The sequence below is a fragment of the Protobothrops mucrosquamatus genome, unplaced genomic scaffold (assembly GCF_001527695.2).
Source record: "Protobothrops mucrosquamatus isolate PMUCROS unplaced genomic scaffold, P.Mucros_1.0 scaffold231, whole genome shotgun sequence".
NCBI lineage: Eukaryota > Metazoa > Chordata > Lepidosauria > Squamata > Viperidae > Protobothrops > Protobothrops mucrosquamatus.
The window spans coordinates 415,172-436,765 of NW_015386582.1; the positions used below are offsets into that span (position 1 = coordinate 415,172).

General features: G+C 35.6%; 1 protein-coding gene across 1 annotated transcript in view; it reads left to right on the forward strand.

Annotated features, from left to right (window-relative positions):
* Positions 1-21,594, forward strand: part of IFT43 (intraflagellar transport 43) — a 67,988-nt gene that overhangs the window by 26,919 nt on the left and 19,475 nt on the right. The window contains exons 4-5 of the mRNA XM_015814239.1: positions 15,521-15,556; positions 18,227-18,270. Coding sequence (XP_015669725.1) covers positions 15,521-15,556; positions 18,227-18,270 — 80 coding nt within the window. The remainder of the gene's footprint in view (positions 1-15,520; positions 15,557-18,226; positions 18,271-21,594) is intronic.

Consider the following 21,594-nt stretch of genomic DNA (forward strand, 5'->3'; position numbering starts at 1 on the left):
AATATTTAATAATTCCTTCTCCCTTATGGTTGAACTTTTAATTCTCTCTATGTGGCTTGTATGTTTTAATTTTTTAAATAGCATTTTTCATTTTAATATGACTTTTTATATTTTTATGATGATACTTTTTCATATTGTTGTTTTATTGATTATTGTGCACTGCCTACAGTTACTTCCTGATAGATGGGCAGCCATATAAATTAATAAATAAAAATATAGCTATTCTTTTTTTCTAAGATTTTAAGCAAAACTTTGCTCATAGGAGGATTGAGTCGTATAGCTCAGCAATATGCATATTCTCTTGCCCTCTGTACTTTTCAGTATAGCCATTTGTAACTAATCTTTTCCAATCTCTAGGTCACAAACCCACTTCATATTTATTGATATAGACTTGTGAGTACTACCTACCTTTTCTTCTGCAGCTTTAAACAGTTCAGAGTATTTCATTTGTGCCTGGTGTTTCCTTTTTGACAGCTAGTCTTTGCCTCTGATACTTTACATTCTAATGGAGTTGGTTCTTGAATATAGTTTCTATACATATGTTTCTCTCGTTTGTAATGTTGTTTATAAAGTGTTTCAACACATTTTTCCATCTTGTTTTAATCCTTTTTGCCTCTATTATATCTCATCTGTAACTTTTTTGAATGCTTATATCTATAAATATTCCCGTGATTTTAATTTTTTCTCTGATCTTAAAACCATTTTCTTATTATTTATCTCTGTTGAATTTGTGACTGAGATATTTTTCCTTCTCCTTTCTTACTTGATGTTGAAAGTTGGTCTTCAGTCCTCATACATCTTTCTAGTTGCTCAAGGCTTTCACCATCTTTTCTTGGCTTTTATAATAATTTGTTCTGAAAGCCACTTGGATCTTTTTCTCTTTGAAATTTTGGAAGCATTTTTTAAATATTTTAGTTATCCCAATTTCTTTCATCTCTTCTCAGAACTCCTTAGATTCTCTTTCATATAAGTCAAATGTACTGAATATATTTCACTGATCTTCCAATCTTACTATATGTAATCCAGGTTAAATCTGCTTGGTGCATCTAGTCTCTCTAGGCTACCAAATTTAATCCATATATTTGACACCAGTAATTTATGAGGCTTCATAGTCTATGCTTGGATTTATCCAGACTGACTGGATTGCTTTTTACATCTTCTATCCTGTATTATCTAGTCAGCTTAATTCTGATATTGTCCATCTAGGGATGTCCATATGTACTATCTATGTTTGTGCTAGCAAAATAATTGTCTTCAGAAAACTTTATTAAGCTGTGTCTTGCATGATTGTGTTTATTCACTCCAAATCTTCCTAAAATTCCAGATTCCCCTGTTTCTCCATTATTTGCATGCCAATCAGGAATTAATTGTACTACATCTCTTTTAGATGTTGATGAAGATTCTCAGTCTTCCAGTTACAGTTGCTTGGAAGTTGAGTCATGACAACTGGACTTTAATAATAATAATAATAATAATAATAATAATAATAATAATAATAATAATAATAGTAGTAGTAGTAGTAGTAGTAGTAGTAGTAGTAGTAGTAGTAATAATAAAAATTGGAAGAGATCTTTGTGGTCATCTAGTCCAACCCCCTGCTCAGGCAGGAAACCCTATACCATTTCAGGCAAATGGCTGTCCAATCTCTTCTTAAAGACTTCCCGTGTTAGAGCATTCACAGCTTCTGGAGACAGGTTGTTCCACTGATTAATTGTTCTAACTGTCAGGAGGGGCTGAGATTTTGCGTGTTGCCTACATCCCATGGATGGGGCGTCACTTGTTTGCATGGGATAGTTTCTGGCATGTCGTGGACCAGTGCCAGTCCACGGACCAGGGGTTGGGGACCCCTGTCTTAGAATATTAAATGGAAGGATATGCTTTGGGGTACAGTTCTCTTCTACAAAAATGAAAACTGACATTTAAGACTGGTGACTGCATAAATACATCCATGTGGGGTTTTTTGACAAAGGTATAGAATTATTTCTTATTACCTTCTTCCAGTTTTTTAAAAATCTTAGTCTAGTTTATATTCTGAGATTTCGTAGTGTCTCCCACCCAAGTGATAACCAAGCTGCTGTTTACCTTTTGGGGATTAGCCTAACTCAGCTACTTATGGAATGCTTATCATTTAAAGCTGATGTCTAGAAATTGGAAGTTGAATTCCTAGAGACTGAATTCTACAATTAAGGGCTATGATAATTTAACTACATTAGTGAAGATAGATTGACTAAACTTGCGCAAATTCTAACTTATATTATTGTCTATCAAACAACTTTAACATAATGTAGGTTTTGAACAAAATAATTAATTTCTCATAAAACAGTATTTTTGTATCTTCTATATTTTAAAAGATCTTAAAAGTCCAATGGAATCAAAACATTTTATTGTCAGTGTAAGGATTATTTGATCTGTGGAACTTGGATATTGTTGTTTATATTTTTAACCACACGGGATCTTTCAATATAAAGAATTATGAGGAGAATACTCCATAAGAATAGACGCTGGTTCATACACAATTTCTTCATCCAGTTGCTTAAATGGGACACAACAATAAATAGTTGAACTGGTTTGTTGTAGTATATCTATAAAGCCTGAATTTTAATTGTTGAATTTAAACTCTTAAATGTCGAAAGAGAGTTTTTTTGACTTTCCATTGCTACCTGTTGCTCTGTTCACCGGATGGGTCAGAGAGAAGAGAAGAAGCAGTGTAAGGAAGCAAAACTTGAGAAAAAGGAAGTCTGATTAAGTTTTGGCTTGAAGTGTCAGTTTTTGGGTTTGTTCCTGCATTGATCTACAAGGGAATGAGGCAAGTAATGGCCCCTTGGGGACCTTCAGGACTTTCTTCTCAATGTCAGACGTCATTTTCAATCACCCTCTCCCTCCCAGCTATTAATTTTGGCCTGGGATCATGGGGACTTGTCCATCTATCACACCTAATTGACACTAAATGATCTGTCAGTTTATTGATGAACGGCAGGAGTGGAATTGTCACAATATATTTTACTTTCTAACAACTCCTCCTGACAATTTTACCTTGTCCATCTCACTCTCTTCACATAAATCTCCATTGGCCTCTCATTCCTTCTCTTGGGCTGTTCTGGTGCTAGCCGCCTCCACAGCATCAGCACTCATCAAGGGCATCAAGATGGCGGTAAAGCTGCAGTCTGTGGGTTTCTTTTTATAGAGTAGATGTTTCAGGAATGTTAACCAGTTCCTGTCCTCTTCTCCTTCACTGTCATTGCCAGGCTGGTTGGCTTTGCAAGTCAGGAAAAAAGAACATTATCATCTTAAGGTGCTCCTAAAGTACAGCGATGTCTGTAAGCTTTTGTTTCTCTTTTCTGCTTTCTATTAAAAAAATACTAAAGAAATTATATTTAATAAATATTTTTGATCCAAACTATTAAAAGGCATGACTTTCCAGATAGCAATAAGAAAAGATTAATTCACTAAATTTTCAGGCTAAGGGTATTGATTGTCAAGATGAACTCAGGCTATAGGAAATAGCATGTCAACGTGTTACAAATAAAGGCATAATTTTGAAGCGTGCCTCTTCATAAAAGTTTTAGAACAGGGGTGTTAAACTGCCGGCCCGCGGGCCGGTTTCATCATACTGGAGCCATGCCCACCCCATTGCCGGCAATGGCAAAAAAGCTCCGATACGTCGTGTGACATCACGTGACGTCGCGAGTTTGACATGTCTGCTTTAAAAGGACTGGATTAACATTTTCTAACCTATTAAAGAATGTTATTCATTCTGCAGAAAAAATGGCATTTTTGTAATTTTTATATCTTGTTATACCTTTTACAATTGTTAGATAACTGAAATAGCCAAACTATGCCAAGTTCATCCAGGCCTTTGGCACTGGAGAATGAGACCCCTTGCTTCATTCCGCTTGGTTGTCATTCTTGCCAACTTTTATCTTTTTATCATCTATTAGTTTAAACTAATAAATTCCCTTTTTGAGGGAGATGCGCAGTTCAGAAATGTGAAAAATAAACAAATAATAAATTGTAATTTCTTTGTTTGATTGTTGTGAGTTGCCCAGCTTCATTTGAAGTTGGGTGGCATACAGGTTTATTAAATTATAGTTTAGCGCCTAGTCAGCCAGATGTTTACACTAGTTTTGGCGTTTTTATCCACCTATCAAGTCCATCTCAAGGACCTGGGATATGGAGATCTTGTTTGATGGTGTTCAAAATATTGTTGCAGTATGTAAGCTGTTCCAAGTAAAGTTGACTTTTGCAATTGACTGATGATGATTTTGTTAATGCCAGTGGTGTTCAAGTGGAGCTCCAATTGTTTTGGGATTGCAGCCAAGGTGCCTATTACTATTATTATTCTCTTTGGGGTTTTTTTTGCCACAGTCATTCTATTTCTATTTGCAGGTCTTTGTATTTTGTGATTTTCTCCAATTTTTTTACCTTGATAAAGGATAATATTTATAGGCCAGGGTTGAAATGAGAGGTCCTTGGTGTTCTCCGAGCTTGGTTGTGTTCTTGCACACATTTCATTACCTAAACTAGTTAACACCTTCAATACTAATAAGGAATGGCGGTTTGCTCTCAGTTTTTATTCTAGTAGCTTGCCTGTCAGTGTTGTGGGAGTGATGTTGGAGATTCTTTGGTTGGGCTGTTTACTGCTAGCTTCTTTAGTAGTTACTTGTTGGAGTATTATTTACTTCATGATTATTGATCTGATCTTAATGTTGGAGTTAATCATCTGGGTGTTGATTGCTGGTGGGGAGCATTCTGACAACTTGGCCATCAATGGACACATAAACATAAACAACATCTACATACTGTGCAGAAGACAATCAACAAGCCAAAAAGGGTACAAAAAGACAAAAACACCTCCCCACTAGCAATCACTACCCAGATGCTTGTCCGTTTAAATTCTAAAGTCCCAGATTACTTTAGTTTCTTCATTTTCTATTACTTTGTCTATTTTGTGGTCCCGCCAATTCTTCAAGTTAAACCTAATAAAGAACTAAGAATTATTAAGGCATTGTCTAAAATTACTAATTTTATCTTAAAGTTTTATCTTCATCTTTATCCAGCAGCTCAGGGTGGCATATGCTGCCCTTCCTCCTATTTTCTTTTCCCCATAACTACCCTGTAGATTAGGCTGAGAGATAGTGACTGTCAGAAAGTCAACTAGAGAATTGCCACCACTGAGAGTGGATTGGAACGTGGCCCACGCCATTAATGGTCCAACACCTTATCCATTGCTTTGCCTTTATTTCACTGAATTTTGCAATCAGCATTCCCTTCCCAAGATTTCAGGAATGGTAATATTCAAATAGATGAGAGGTTACAACTTTAGTTGGAAAGACTATAATACATTGCCCTGTTGGATGATATCACTCTGACATAATTAGGGTAGAGCTAACATGACTTATCCTTTCATACATTCAGAATAATCCCATCTTTCTGTTTATTTTTTTTAATACAAATCAAAATCATGAATATAACTTTTTTGGGGGGGAAATTGCCCATCCATGATGCTACTTTCTGTCCCCAAAGTCAAAACAAACACAGTAAAAAGAGATACTTCAAGAAACCCTGCACAGTTTCGACACCTCTGGCAGGGTATTCAGTACTGCAGTAAAAATTTCTATTTTTGCTATTTGAAGTACATTTTTATGTATGTACTAGCTGTACCCGGCCACGTGTTGCTGTGGCTCAGTCTGGTTAAATGGAAAAGAAAGAAAAGAGAAAGCGCACGTTTGTGTCACAGGTGTGACATCTATATAATAGTAGGTATATAAAAACACGTGCGTATTCGAATGCAACGTTGTGTCGAAATTTCAAAGCAATCGGTGAAGAACTTTCAGAGATTTAAGATTTTTAACAAACGAACATTTACATTTTTATTTATATATAAGAATAAAAATAAGATGTATGTATGTATGTTTGCATATTATGTGTGTAATTTATGTATATTGTTTCTTTTTATTCATTCCTAAATAAAATATAGTGTATAAACAGCCAGACATTTGAAATTTTAGCAGTTATGAAGTTTATAAGTAGAAATGGAAATTCATATATAGGTCAAAATAATGTTTGGGAGAATATTAGAAAGTAGATTAAGTGCAGAATTCCTGCTCTTAGATACTGGGAATCCTGCCCTGATTCTTTAGTATGAATCTACAGCAAATTACTGTCTAGGTTGTGTATCATGATAGTTAAAAACCTTGCCCTTGCAAATTGTTCTAGTGTAGTTTATGCCTTACAGACAAAACTTTTTTTTCCCCCATTCCTTGAGTAGGGGGCTATCAGTGCGTACACCTAATACTGTCAGTAGCTTTGTTCAGAAGCAGGGATTTTTAATATGATAAGCCTAGCAACTGGGTCTGCTTTTCCTTTGATGAAGTCTTTCTTCAAAAATAAAATTTCTGTGAACATCAGTACTTTCTTTTCCTTTCTGTTCTTCTAGCGAGAGGGCATCTTCAAGAAGCTTTCATTTTGCAGGTCATTCATAAAAGAGAAGCAGCTTAGTAGGCAGTGCATTCTCTTCCATTTGGAAACATCCCCTTCAGCTGTGATGGGTCTTCTGCATTTGGACCTACTAATACCTTTGATATTCTACTCACTGACTTCCTGCAGAGCTCAGACGGTCCCATTCTTCATAACTGGCAGCACTGAGGAAATTTTTATGTCTTACTTTTCAGAAGTAAAAAGTCAAGCAGTGTATTTCTGTGAACATGTATTCGTATGCTTTTCATTTCTGGAAATTTTCAAAGTAATAAGATTCCTTGAGTACAACATTGCTTGTTGCTGAGTTCAGCCAAGTCTTCAGTATTCAGAATCTCAGCTAAAAGTCATTGTTAAAGCTTGGCAGAGTTTAGTACTGTATCATTCCAGTCACTCATTGAATGCAAATCTTCTGTAATATGTAGATTTTTTAAAAATTGAACAAGAATTTTGAGCTGAATAGCAACTTGGATAAATATTTAGCAAAAATGAGATTTCTTTACATTTGCGTGATCTCTATTAACTGGTACATTAGGGTTTTGCTTTTGCTTTTTTTAAAGTGGAACTTCGCTAGAGGTGGGGAACTTAAAGTGGAGATATAGGAAAGAAAGGAAATGTAAATACCGTTATAAATTTAGTCAGAAGGGGGCAAACACTGCACAGAAATAAGTACACATCCCAGTATAGTTACAGCTCTGGCAGTCTTTGTTTCAGTGGCACTCAGAATTAAGCCCCATGCCATTCCCTACTCATTTAATTTGCCTGGTGATGGTTTGTGTGGTATAAATAAAAGCTTTACTTGCACAACTTGCTTAATTGGTCATGGGAGGGGTCATTATGTGAATACCTAAATCCAATCAGCTAAAGATGTTAATGATAACAATTTAATTCAAAATAGTCCCAGATTTTCTTGGGGTTAAATGCCACCCCCTTTCAGCAATGTCATGCAAATATTGTACCCCATTCAAAGTGAAGCAATTGCCCAGCCCCATTTATTCAGTCTTTTGAGAGCAGAGGACATAGACCCATTGGAAAAGTCAAGTTCTATTAGCTGATGAACAGTTCTTTAACAATGATTGCCTGGAGAGGTCAATCAAGCTATTTACTTTATCTACCTCAGTGAGATTATTTGTGCTTACTGCCAATGAGAAAAATCTCATCAGAGGCTCTTATGCCAAAATTCTGAAAATATTTACACAATATTCCCTGACTAGGTGCTCTGGATCTCTGGGATGCACTCTAAATTGCTTAAAGGCAATCGTGTCACCTCCCCTTTGTCCCTCTTCTGGGTTCTATAGGCCAAGGCTTATCTCCTTTTTTGTTACTTTTCTATTTCATTAGTTTTGTTTTCCTTGCAAGGACTACAATCATTTTTCTCTCTTACGAGTTTCACATAGGGAGGAGGTTAGGGTTAGGGTTAGTTGTAAGCCAGGGTTACTCGGACAGGAATCATAGCTGATTCTTCTATGCCTTAAAAGGATGTTGTCTTGTGGAGAAGGATGGTGTTGCTGCAAGGGAAGAAAACAACAGGGATAGACAAGTAGAGAAAATTGTAAGCTTTTGTGTAAACTGGGGCACTGGGCCTTGCCTGTTCCCCATCACTCTTTTCATCTCCCTTTCACATCACTAATTGTATTGTATGCCTTTACTGTGTGTTCAGTGAAAAAGAGACTGATGATATCATGAAGCTTGCCTGTATTTCTCTGTTCCTCATTGACTACAGCCAAGATTGGAGAAAATAGTTGAGGCTCTTTTCCTAAAATAGTGATTCTGTCTCATTCAGTGTGCCTGAGTGCCAGGAGAATTCCAGTAAGAAAGTTTGACTTCATTATTCTAATAGCTGGTTAAGTAAGTATGTTATGCAAACAGGATAAGAAAATATCAGTCTGTAACAGAACTGGAGAATAAGGTGACTTTGTTGCTGGGGTATTATTTTATTTTGTTTATTTTTATCCCACCTTCATCATTTTTACAAATAACTTAAGGTAGCAAACATATCCAACACACCTTCCTCCTCCTATTCCCCCCCCCCCACAATAACAATAGCATTGTGCGGTGAGTTGGGCTAAGGGTGAGTGACTGGCATAAGGTCACCCAGCTGGCTTTCCTGGCTAAGGCGGGACTAGAACTCAGTCTCTCATTTTCTATTCTGGTGCCTTAGGTGGTGTACTAGGCCAGTGGTAAGCAACCTTGGCTCTTTTATGACTCGTGGACCAACTCCTAGAATTCCTGAGCCAGCATTGCTGGCTCAGGAATTCTGGGAGTTGAAGTCCACGAGTCATAAAAGAGCCAAGGTTGCCTACCCCTGTACTAGGCCAAACTGGTTCTCTAAGTCTAAGTATTTTAGTTTGATGAAAACCACCTTAATAGAACTTTTTGCTTTTCTCAAAACTCATCTGCACAGTGTTTGCATAGTTAATTTTAACCTTACAGATTATTTGCCTATTTTACTTTCTTTTCTTTCTTTTGAACTGAATGTGCTATTTAACTGTGTTTTCAGCATTTCTAGTCAACAATGATATATTGCACTTAGTTGTGCCAAGGCAATAGGTAACATGATACTATTTACTTACATTTCCCTGGAAAATGGCTTTTGCATAAAGGTGTAATCAGGCTAAAATTTTGGACCTAATATTTGGAATTGATAGTAAATGTGTATCTTTTACTTCACTTGCTTAGAAGCTGTTCTGAAATCCCGTTTGTATTAAGGAGATCTAAAAATAAACAATTAGTCCTTAAACAAGTTTCAGGAAAACAAAGTTAGCACCTCAAAAGGTTTAGTATGATTATTTTACTACTTATGTGTAATAATTTTTTTCTCATAGTTTCTTTCAGTTCATGCCTTTTTTATCCAGTATTCATCATAATATCTTGTGTTATTTTTTCTTCTCTCCCTTAACAATATGAAATACATTCGTTTTCTGTTTTATGCCTTTACAGTAGACTGACTTGCAGCTACATGAAATATAAGTACAAGAAAGAAGAGTAACTAGCCTTTGTGGGCTAGAGATATTAACAAATTTCAAGGGCATTTGCCCACATTTATCCCACTTATGTCACCTGTTAAAACAGGTTAACGGTGTCTAATTAACCGCTGAACATTGTCATCCTGCATGAATTTAGTATCCTGGCTCTTCTTGAAGCTTAGCTATTTTATCACCATTAAATCTTTTCAATATTCCATTAAATAGGAATAAAATGTTTTAACAAAGAGGATGTCTACATTAATGCTGTCTTTCACCCTTCAGCACTTAACCTCTGAGATATAGCATTTAGGGAGAATTGCTTCCTCACTCCAAACCTAGAAAACTGCTTAGGGGTGAGAGGAGAAGAAAATTTGAACATCTCTCTTGTATACCTATGTGAATAGGAAAGCTGCTTCCATTTCAAACATCTGTCTTATCGTATGTATCTGAAAAAGGAGAAGTTCTATCTAAAAATATATTTTATTTCTTTTATCCAACATTTCAGGACTAATCATGGTATAGCTTTCTCTCTTTTTAATAATTCTCTTGGATTACAGGTAGTCCTCGATTTATAACCAAAAGTGAGCCCAACATTTCTATTGTTAAGTGAGATTTGTTAAGTGAGGTTTGCCCCACTTTACAACTATTCTTGCCACAGTTGTTTAGTGAATCACTGCAGTTGTTAAGTTAGTAACAAGGTTGTTAAGTGAATCTGACTTCCCTATTGACTTTGCTTGTCAGAAGGTCACATAAGGGGATCACATGACCTTGGGACACTGCAGCCGTCATAAATATGAACCAGTTGCCAAACAGCTGAATTTTGATCATGTGACTTTGGGGTTGCTGCAATGGTCATAAGTGTGAAAAACGGTCATAAGTCACTTTATTCACTGTGATTGTAACTTTGAACAGTCACTAAATGAACTGTTGTAAGTTGAGGACTACCTCTATTTTCCTTATGAAATAGATATGATACACATATAAAAACTGTTATATCTTGGTTGACCCATAAAACATTTTTGTTGATTCTAATCCATATTAAGGTTAATCAAAGGGCTGAATAGAGGATATAAGCTTTTGAGTTTTCTGAATCTCTGGGAGTCAACTCTAGTCTCAGCAGCTTTAGAGTTGTTCTGATGTCTGTCTGCCATCAGAACAGATACCACTTGTAAACATGTGAGGGAAGAAATTTACATTTACATTGTAAATTTACATTAAAATAAGAGTACGCCACAATTAGATTTGATAGTTTTTGAATCATAGTTGTGTAAATTATTCACAAGTATGTATGTGACAGCAGAGCTGTCCCTCAAGCAAACAACTGTATTTTGGGGGAGGTTTGCAAAGGGGTTTTGAGGGATATCCTTAGTTGTTTGTGTGTCTATGCTCAGTTGTTATGTTTCACAGTTTTAGCTGATCTGCAAGAAGTACTGAACATCTGGGGACAGGCTTCAGATAATCACACAAGTTTTCTAAAAGGTTGTGTCTAGTTAAAATTTCAGGCAAGAGGCCTTTATTCACGCTAATATGCTTTGTAAAGGACTCATTTCAAACTTTTTGTACCTTCTACTTTTTTCTCTTTCCTTTATGCATTCTTATACATGTGTGCATGTGAGAATCACTGTCTTTGCCAAAGTGACTCACGGATGATTGTATAAATTGTTTATATTTGTTTGTTTGATTTCTATAGTAAAAGATACTGCATTTGAGGTGAGGTATACTTTCTGTGATAGTTTTATTTCATGTAGCAAATTCACACGTTCTTGATACTATAAAGGTAGTCCTCAACTTATAGCCATTTGTTTAATGATGGTTCAGAGTTGTAATGGTGCTGATAAATGTGATTTATGACCTGTCTGCAAAGTTGCAACAGTCTTACATCTCCGTGGTCATACAATTGCAATTTGGGAGCTTGTTAACTGGCTCACATTTACAATGGTTCAGCCATCCTGTAGTCACATTGCATGTGAGTTACCAGGTGACCCTTTATTTCAGCCCAAAGGAGTAATGAGTCACGAGGCAGCTGATGCCAGCAAGTTCTACCTTGCATGTTGAGTACTGGGAGAAAAATGAGTTCCGAGACAAGATTTTTGCTTCAAAACGTGTTGAGTACCAAATTCGATAAATTTTGAAGCATTCAAGTATAGCGGCACCACTGTAACTAGAACCTACTACAAAACTTAAGGTTTAAATATATATTTGAATGTTAACATTTTAAATTATTTTCTCTTTTATTAGATTTATATCGGACCTATTTGTACAGGAGTTCAAGCCAATGTATGTAGTGTTCCCTCCTAATTTTCCCTACAACAGACAACCTGTGAGATTGACTGGATTGAAAGAGAGTGACTGACCCTAAGTTGCCCAGGAAATTTCTCTCTGCTCCTGGCATAATGCCTTAATTATTACATAGCATTAGCTTCCCTCCCTCCACTCTTTTTGAAATAGAAATGAACAATTTATAGGACTTGGCTAAGCATCGGTATTTACCATTTGTTAAATCAAACCTCGAAGAAGGCTTGCTTGCAGTTTCTTCATTACTACTTCTTGACATATCGCTGCTAGTTTTATCCTATCATTTTTATCACTCTCTTCTTTTTTGTAATCACTGTCATCTGACTTTTCTTAAGACTCCTGGCTGGGTGTATTTGGGTCTTCTTACATCAACAGCACATAATGTAGCAATGTAGCGCCAGCTCCCCTAGTAAGAATCATGGCATAATAACATTCTTCCAGTATACAAAACTGAAATGTCTCTTAGTCTAGTACAGTGGTTCTCAACCTTTTTAATGCCGCGACCCCCCAACCGGTCGTAAGTCGAGGACTAAACCGGTCGTAAGTCGAGGACTTTCCCTGCCCGGGAGCGTCGCACATGTGTGGTTCCGCCCCCTGCACCAGCCGAGGCGTAGCTGGCAAGCGGCAGAGACGGAGCAGGCCGACCACCAGCTGGCCCAGCTCAAGGGAGGTAAGGCACCCGCCGGAAAAGGGGAAAAATGGCGGACAGCCTTGCTTGGCGACCCCCGTGAAATGGTTGATCGACCCCAAATGGGGTCGCGACCCATAGGTTGAGAACCGCTGGTCTAGTACCAAATGATTTGAACCAAAATATGAAAAGTTTGCACTGTTTGTATAACTGAAAATGAAGGCTGCTTTTTTATAAATGAGAGTGAGACAATTTCTACAGTCTTAAAGAAATAGACATTATTTCTGGAATTTTCAGTGATAGCTTCTTTGTAAAAGCAGAACATGTGGTGGTAGAGTACAGCCTTATTATGTACCTTGTCATGCTGTGCTCTTTGCTCTAGGGAGTGGAAAAAAGAGTATTTCCCAATGTGCAGAGTTAAAAAACTTCATCTTGTGAAACAGTCAAAGCAATCAGCAAGTGATGGAGTATCTGTTAAAAAGAAACCTGACATTTAATTAACTTTTCAAAGTGCTGGTTCAGCAACCTCTATGTTCTACATTTTGAATATTGAACAAGCACTCCTAATCGGATCTGAATTAGTTCTGAGCTTGCTGGGGTGGGTGAAGAACAAGTGAGTTGTTTGCTATCTTCTTCTGCCCTGTCTTTTTCCTCCAACATCACAATATTATTAAATAATAATAAAATGTATTTAATATTCATTTAGTAATTTTTAAATATTATTAAAAACTAATAGTAATGCAACCAGATTGTGCCTGATCTGTAGGGCATCTAAAATAAGAACTTCCAGGATTATAAGAGATAGCTGGGTTTAATTATAATGGTTTATGTTAAAAGTAGCAGGGCAAAGGTAGGGTTTTAATTCTGAGAGTTAAAAAAGCTTTATTCTTACATTGCTTTAATTTTGAACAAATATTCAGAGGCTGCTTTTCAGGTAATAGTGTTAAAAAAATATCTCCCCAGGACCTATTTTTGTCTCATGATTCAATGTATTCAGCTCAACCCTAAGCGCAATTTCAGATATTACAAAAGTGTAGTAATAGTGATATTGTGAATAATTTGTGTCTCTTCACTTGGTTCTTGTATAAAATGAGCTATGAGAATTTTTTCCTCTCTTCCATAAAGCTGTGTATAACTGCAGATCATATGAATGCAGATTCTTGTAACGAATGTGAGGAAATTCCATTCCAAGAGATTTGACACTAACAGAGTTAAAGAAAAGTTGCTGACATATCAATACAAATGAGTTGAGAAGAAAGAAAAACAAACGTTGAGGGTGTTTTGTGTTTGACATTTAATTTATTTATATTTAATTATTTATTCAAATGTATCTGCTCCTAATCTTTTCATTATGAATGACTTGCAACTTAGGAAACAAAACACCAATAAGATGATAAAAATCAGTTATAGAATCAAATAGCAATAAATATTAAAAATTATATTTATTTATTATTTATTAAATTTCTGTGCTGTCCATCTCACTCTGTAAAAAAGAGTAAAATAAATAAAGCTGTAGCTGGTTTGAGATAAGTATAAATATCCTCTTGAAGACTGAATTCTGTTTGCTTTTTAATGTTTAGTGACATAGAATAAAATAGACAGTGATGATACAATCAGGGTACTTTTTTAAAAGTTCACTCCATCTAATTAGCTTGCAATTACTGGGTCAGGGCTTTCTTAATATCTTCTTTTTGGACTGGAGTCAAGGAATAAAGTTGGGTTTCACCAGCTCATGGATAATACTTAACCCCAAATAGGAGCGGCCAAGAACAAAGCCATACTCAACATCGAGCTAAATGAAATGTAGTGAGTTGGACAGCCAGCTCACATCAGTAAAGCTCGTGGCACTAGAGTTTGTGTTTCAATTTAATTTGTGGACTCTTGTCCAGGCTGTGTTTTGGATATATGCTCTTCTATAAGATCCTGGGCTGGAAGGAACAACTGACAGGGATCAGGTTCTCCATAAAGCAATTATTTGTTCTTCCTTCCTTTCCTCTTCCTTTCCTTTTTTTCCTCAGATCTGTCTGAATCTTTGAGATTATTAAATACAATAAAGTTTTAAAATTCTCAATGAGCCATTGGTGCACAGTCTAGTAAAAGTATCTAGCTTTTAGAGATATGAAGGAAGGGAATTTCTCAATTATTCCACTTCTGATGAATCAGTGATAAAGAGGATTCCTCTGGGGTAAAGTGATTGGTAGCAGCAAACTGAATCCCCAGGCATTAAAGAGAAAGTACAGGCAGAAGAACGAGGGGGGACATGATAGCAGTGTTCCAGTATCTCAGGGGCTGCCACAAAGAAGAGGGAGTCAAGCTATTTTCCAAAGCGCCTGAAGGCAGGACAAGAAGCAACGGATGGAAACTAATCAAGGAGAGAAGCAACCTACGGTAGAACTAAGGAGAAACTTCCTGACAGTTAAAACAATTAACCAGTGGAACAATCTGCCTCCAGAAGCGGTGAATGCTCCAACACTGGAAGTTTTTAAGAAGAGACTGGACAGCCATTTGTCTGAAATGGTATAGGGTTTCCTGCCTGAGCAGGGAGTTGGGCTAGATGACCTCCAAGGTCCCTTCCAACTTTATTATTATTATTATTATTATTATTGTTGTTGTTGTTGTTGTTGTTGTTGTTGTTGTTGTTTGTTGTTGCTGCTGCTGCAGGACGAAAGTTAGGAGAACCGTTGTGGGAATCATTAGAGACCAAGGCACCACATGCCACGCTGATCACATCCTATTTGCAAGTTTCCATTCAGCCAAACAATCTAGGATCTCATAATTAAAACCAGCAATTTAGGTTTATCAAACTGTTGCCTTCCTCAGCACTAGGATGATATGTGGCTTTTATCATTTTACTTGTTTCTTTGTTACATTTATATCCTGCTTTTTGTTCATGAGCTTAAGACTGTGTTCAGTGTTCCCCCACAATGGCAGCGCTGTGAGATAGAGTGACTAGTTCAATGCTCAAAAAGAAGCTGAAAGAAAAAAGAACTAATCTGACTTCTTTGCTCTATCCTCAATAAATCAAAGATGATCTTTTTATTTCAAATGCGAATAATTTGGAGAAAAGATTAATGTACCTCTCATGAAATAACACTTTGAAGAGTTATTATGAGCTTTGTTTTTCCATTGTTCAATGTAGGCTTTTGTTGTCTTTTAGGTCAAAAAAGAAACCTGCAGAACAAGAAGTTGAAGAGTAAGTGACTCCCTCATTGTCTAGCATATTTCCACATAAGTGTTAAGAAAAACTTTCATTTTCATCATTTTATGTTTGTGGCTATTGTCCCTGTATATATTTTTGTAGATTTTTGTCATGTGTATTGAAATAGATATAAGCTATTAGAACTATGTAGTGATCTAGATTTGAAGGGGAAAAGGCAATTCATAGCACATATGGGTGCACTTGCATATTCATCCTTTTATCGAAAGTAACTGCCTGAGTTCATACAGTATATGACCCTGGGAAAAGGCACAAGTTGGCAATATGTGCAATATCTGTACCTATACATGCTACAAATCTTTTCTTCTTAGAAACTAGATTGCTGCACAATCTTATGAACTATTTTCTTAAATGCCAAAGGGGAATAGATTAGACTGAAGTCTTATGATCCCCAAAGAACTTCAACTTAAAATCTGAAGTATTATAAATAATTTAAAATAACAATTGGACATTTGGAAGCCACTCTTTTAAAAAGCTGCTTTCATTCCTGATGCTTGGATTTTTACAATGGTTTGTCTATCTGTTCATTAAATTTATATGGCTGCCCATGACTCTGGATGAAAGAAAAGTAGCACTGCCAATATTAAATCTCCAACAGATGGCAGTACTGATGTACTATAAGTTTTGAAGTGTACTGTAGTTTAGCATCTGTTCTTTCACTTCAAGTGGTGAGAATTTGCTATAAGAAAAAGTTGTGATGCTATTATTTGTGAAATATCAACCTGTAGTGAGTACTTGTCAGTACACTTTAAGCAGCAGACCGTCACTGAACTTATGGCTGTTCAGGACTGCTAAATACAGTTGTTTATGGCAATGTGACTGTGCTGGTCCAATCTGGATTATGGCCAGAGCAACTGCTTACAATCCAGAATAGTCACTGTATGAAGCAAATACTTTGCATCACTGTGCCAAAGAAGGTGATGGTGAACTAATTTCTGTGTGTGATTAAGAATGAAGTGCATGACCCATGGCAGCAACTGTCAAGTTTCACATGAAAAGATTTGATGAACTGAACTTTTGGGGAAGGCATAGCAAATTGTAGCCAGGGCACAGTCACCACAGCAAACATCAAAGAACCAATGAATAGACCAGTTTTTTGGAACCTCTCTAGATAACAAGAGGATGGTAGATCACCCATATATACTCTGGATGTCTGCTCCTTATGGAGACTGCAGGACAGTATTCTGTGAGTTTGAGCAGTGGGAGACAAAGGGATTAGCCATCTTGCTTGCAACTGCAGCAGTGTAGGGGAAGGAGTAGCAGAACCTGGGGGAAGAGTTAAAACAGGAATCAGGCTAGAATGACTATGTAACCATAAGCAGAGTACAGTAAGCCCAACCCCCCTTGAATTCTGTTGACTCCTAGTAGATACTAATCATGAGTTGAGAATATTCCTGGGCATAGGCATGAATAGCAATAAATCAGTTTAATTGGATCTTCATGTATGGATCTGATCCTTTGTGCCTGACAAGCAGAATCTTTTAAAAGACACTAGTTTTGCAAGATTCTTTAATCACTTTCAGAAATTGCCTATTAACCATTTTAAAGCTATTAGAGACCTTTGGAACAACAAATTTGAAAAGTTGCTGCATGAGTTTAGCTGCAACTTTGAAATTAATTACAAGCTTAAAAATTAAAGAATTTGAAATAAACAGCAAAAAGCTAAATATGATTTTGATCTAAGAAATGGATTAAAGGTCAAGTTAAATTTGGAATATTGACATTTACTATAAGATTTTAGAATTAATTACGGTACAAAAAATAAATAGCTTCTCATGTAAACAGAATTATTTTGGCTATCCTTGTTCATAACAAAAAAATAAATGACTTTATGATTTTAGAAACTGGAAGCTAGAGGGGACTAAAGATTCTAAATAGTTTTGAAAAATACAAGCCTGCTTTTGGTACTGGTTAACTGGGATTTATAAAATGACATAAAACATCATGACATTGGAAATATTACAGGAGAACTTTGAAGAATTGAGTTAGAAATTAGTAGCTACAATATCAACAGTGTGAGTAAAGATGTCTGATTGTATAGATAAATTATGTCTAAAATATGTTGAGGGAATGATAGATATGAATTTTGTCTGACACAACAGAGAAAGTAATGTAAGTGGAACTACAAACAATAAACCAAGAGAATGATTTAGAAAATGACAATTTTTTATTGTCCATTATTATTGGATTATTGGATATATTAAAGAAAATGGCTGATGTTTTAAAAATTATGAGGGAAATACAAATGACAAATCAAGAGAATGACTTGGAAAATGTTTTCTTACCAAATCTACAAAAGAGGCTTGTTGAATCCTTGAAGTCTGGAGCTGATTTCAAGGATATTTTTTCTTGTTCCTTGTTATTAAAATATCCCTGTTTAAGCTAAAATTATGGAGTTAGAGACATTACTTTTGACTCAGTCTTCAGATATGGTCTTTACTGGAGTCAATGTAATTGTGAAACACCAAGATTGATATACATGCGAAAAGATATGCAAAGATTCACTCTCATTTCTAATAATTTGTAGGTTTATAATTCTTTTTAGAGCCAAAAAAAAATGCTATATTGGGTTCTTCAGAGGAAAACTTAAGATACTGTTTTATACACTTTTCTCTAATGGTGACTTCACTTTGCAATATTTTCCAGTCATCGTCTAAGACAAGAAAGCACAAAGGCAGATAATGGAGAAGGTACAAATTTTTTCCCTTTTAATTAAAATTAAGGTACTCTTATGTTTCTGATGACTTCATTACAATATATGAATTCAACTTTTCTCTGGCTGGAAGGTAGCAAAGATATTCAGGATATCTTTCTAATGTAAAATCATTATTTGTATATTATCATGCATTTTGTTCTATTTGTTTTTGTTTTTGATATCAAAAATCATTAGAATATTAATATTTATTATTAATTTACAACTTTTTAAAATATACAAAATTTTATATCCAATTTTTATTCTTCTTCTTCTTGTGCCATATCCATTATCGGACGTTGGCGATCATGTTGGCGATCCTGTTTTTATTAGCAGCCGCACGAAAAAGTGCTGCTGAGTTTTGTCCAAACCAGTCCCTTAGATTTTGAAGCCACGATGTTCTTCTTCTGCCTCGACCTCTTTTGCCTTCAATCTTTCCCTGGAGGATTAAATGGAATATGCCGTATTTTTCTGGGTGTCGCATCACATGTCCGAAATATTCTAATTTTCGTTTTTTAATTATTTTGATGATTTCCCTTGGCTTTCCCAGGCGTCTTATCACCTCCTCATTTCTGATCTTGTCAACCCAGCTTATACGTAACAGCCGCCTGTAAATCCACATTTCAAATGCTTCTAGTCTCTTCAGGTGGCCTTCTGTCAGAGACCATCTCTCTACTCCATAGAGCAGGATAGAAAAAACATAGCATCTGACAAGCCTGATTTTCAATCTTAGGCTTATGTCGTGACTGCAGAAGACCTTTTTCATTTTGAAGAATGCTGTTCAAGCTTTTTCTATCCTTATCTTTACTTCAATTTTTATTTCAATTTTTATTTAATGTATGTTTTTAAGGCAAGCACTTTAATAAATTCTTCTACTCTGCTTCCCCAAATATAAAGTATAAAATACAGTTTAATGAAAAATTAGAGCAACTAATTGGATTTGTGTATCTTGGTAGAATGCTCTTAAAACTTTTTAAGACATTCAAATGGTGATAAAAATGTGGGGTCTATGGTGAAGAATGAATTTGTTGAAAGAACAAAAATGGCTGATCTTTCTGCACTTTTATTTATTTATTTTAAAGATTTATATAGCCACCCATCTTATATTGAATTCTGGGCAGCTATCAATCAATATTTTTTTAAAAAAATCAGTAATAAACCAACATGGTACATATATCTATTAAATGTTTAATATTTAATTAAACATTAAGAACCTGCCACCAAAATTAACATGTAGTCCTTCATTAGAATATCTCATCCACCCCATCTTATCTCAGCGCATTGGGGAAAAGCCAGGTCTTTAGTGTTTTTCAGAAAGCTAGATGGCTAGAGGCCTACAAACTTCAAGAGAAAAGATTTTTATAGGGCAAGGGCTATCATGGAAAAGGCATGTTTCCTACATTCCATAAGATGACAATGTTTAGGGAAGGGACTAGGAGCATGCCCATCCTATCTGATCATGTTAGGACAGGTCCCTAAGGTCCCTAAGGAAAGTTGGTCCTGCAGAGAACCTGGCCCCATGCCTATTTTTCTTTTACATGGAAGTAAAACTTTGGTATATTAAGACAAACATAAAAGTAAGTATAATGGGAATTGTGTGTGGTAAAATAAACTATAAAATCAAAAAAATAATGGGAACTGGATTAGTGGGAATACAAAATGAGTAATTAATATGAAATAGTTATATTGAAGTAGTTTGATAATAAAAGACAGAATAGATGAATCGCAAACAAATATGAAGGGTGATGAATGGGTGAAATGGAAGGAGGATCAAAAAATTGTAGTTAAATGGTCATAGAGGTGAGCTGTAAAGAAGAAAAGTCAATGTAGGAGGTAATATATAGACCTGATAAAATCAAATGAGTTAGAAAGATGAATGATATTGGTATAAATTATATTTAGCTATATTCCATGTTCTTATGCTTTCCTTTAAAAAAATTGCTTACTCTTTCTTACCCCCTTCATAATACTATTTATCTCAAATTTGTATGTACTGCATGTATGCTTTTTAATGCATCTTTTCAATATATTTGTATCTTTTTGAAAATATTTAAACAAAGAACAATGGCACTAGCTAACCCCATTGTTGGGCATCTATATTATAACTGACATTTCATTTGTTTGTAGACATTGCTATTGCGTTTTTTCATTCAGCTCTATAATACAGTTATAAAAATTAGAAACTACACTTTTTGTAAAAAATCCCAACAAATTTTCTGAATTCAAATTCTGTTTTAGATATAGGATTCATTAGCAAAGTTTGTATAGATGAAATAGTACAGTTTAATCAATGTATTATGTTTTGTGGTATATATATGTATATACATAACCAATGCACATTGCATGATTAATGGAATGACTTAAATTATCTCTGTCTTGTTTTTATCTTGTTTTTAGATTTAGAGAAAGACTAGCTTGCACCATGGGAAGCTATTTTAATAGGATTTAGTAGATGACAACCCTAGGAATAATAAACTCTTGCAAGCAACAAAAATTGTTTAATTCCTAAAAGACAGACCTGGTTGAACCACTTTTGGCCAGGGGCAACTGAGGACTTAATATTGTGTATGTAGCAATCTGGGTGATCTAAAAGAAAAGCGTTTAAGGGTAATTGCTCAATTTTCTATCCATGTCAACAGGGAAAATGGGCAGAAGTGACTGAGCTCAGCTCAATAATAGAGCTGGATGAGATGGGAGATGCCAGGCTAAAACTGGAATTGAAAAAATGCTATCTATTAAGAATTTCCACAGAGCAAGGTACTTATTCCAAGCTCAAACTGCTTTATGGGTCTAAATAAAAAGTATTAAGTCTTTCAAAGTAATCAATTTGCAAGAAGTGGTATCCTGTTCTTTGGAAATATTTTATTTCTTCACTTTTCTTGATTTGCTAAGCACAAGTGAGTATAGTTATAGCTGTGCAATATCATCCTTACTAACTTAATTAAGATCTTCATTCTGATTGCAATTATATCCTGCTATTCATTATGACCTTATTTTATTTGTTAAGTTCTTCATTAAGAACCTAAGTAGTGCCCTGCTGAATCAGACCCCTGGCTCATTTCAGCAGTCTATTCTCACAGTGGTCCAACCAACTGCACAAGAAAGTCTACCAATCTCCAAGCAGAAGGGCTCCAGAGGCAATCACAGTTCCATCAAGGCTAAGCATCTCATGGAAGCAAATTCCAAAGCTTAGCTACAGGTTGTGTAAAAAAAAAAATCCTTTTGTCTGTCCTGATTCTTCCAGTATTCAATTTCATTATTTGATCTCTGGTTCTAGTATTCTGGGAAAAGAAAAATAGATTCTCCTTGTCCACTTGACCTA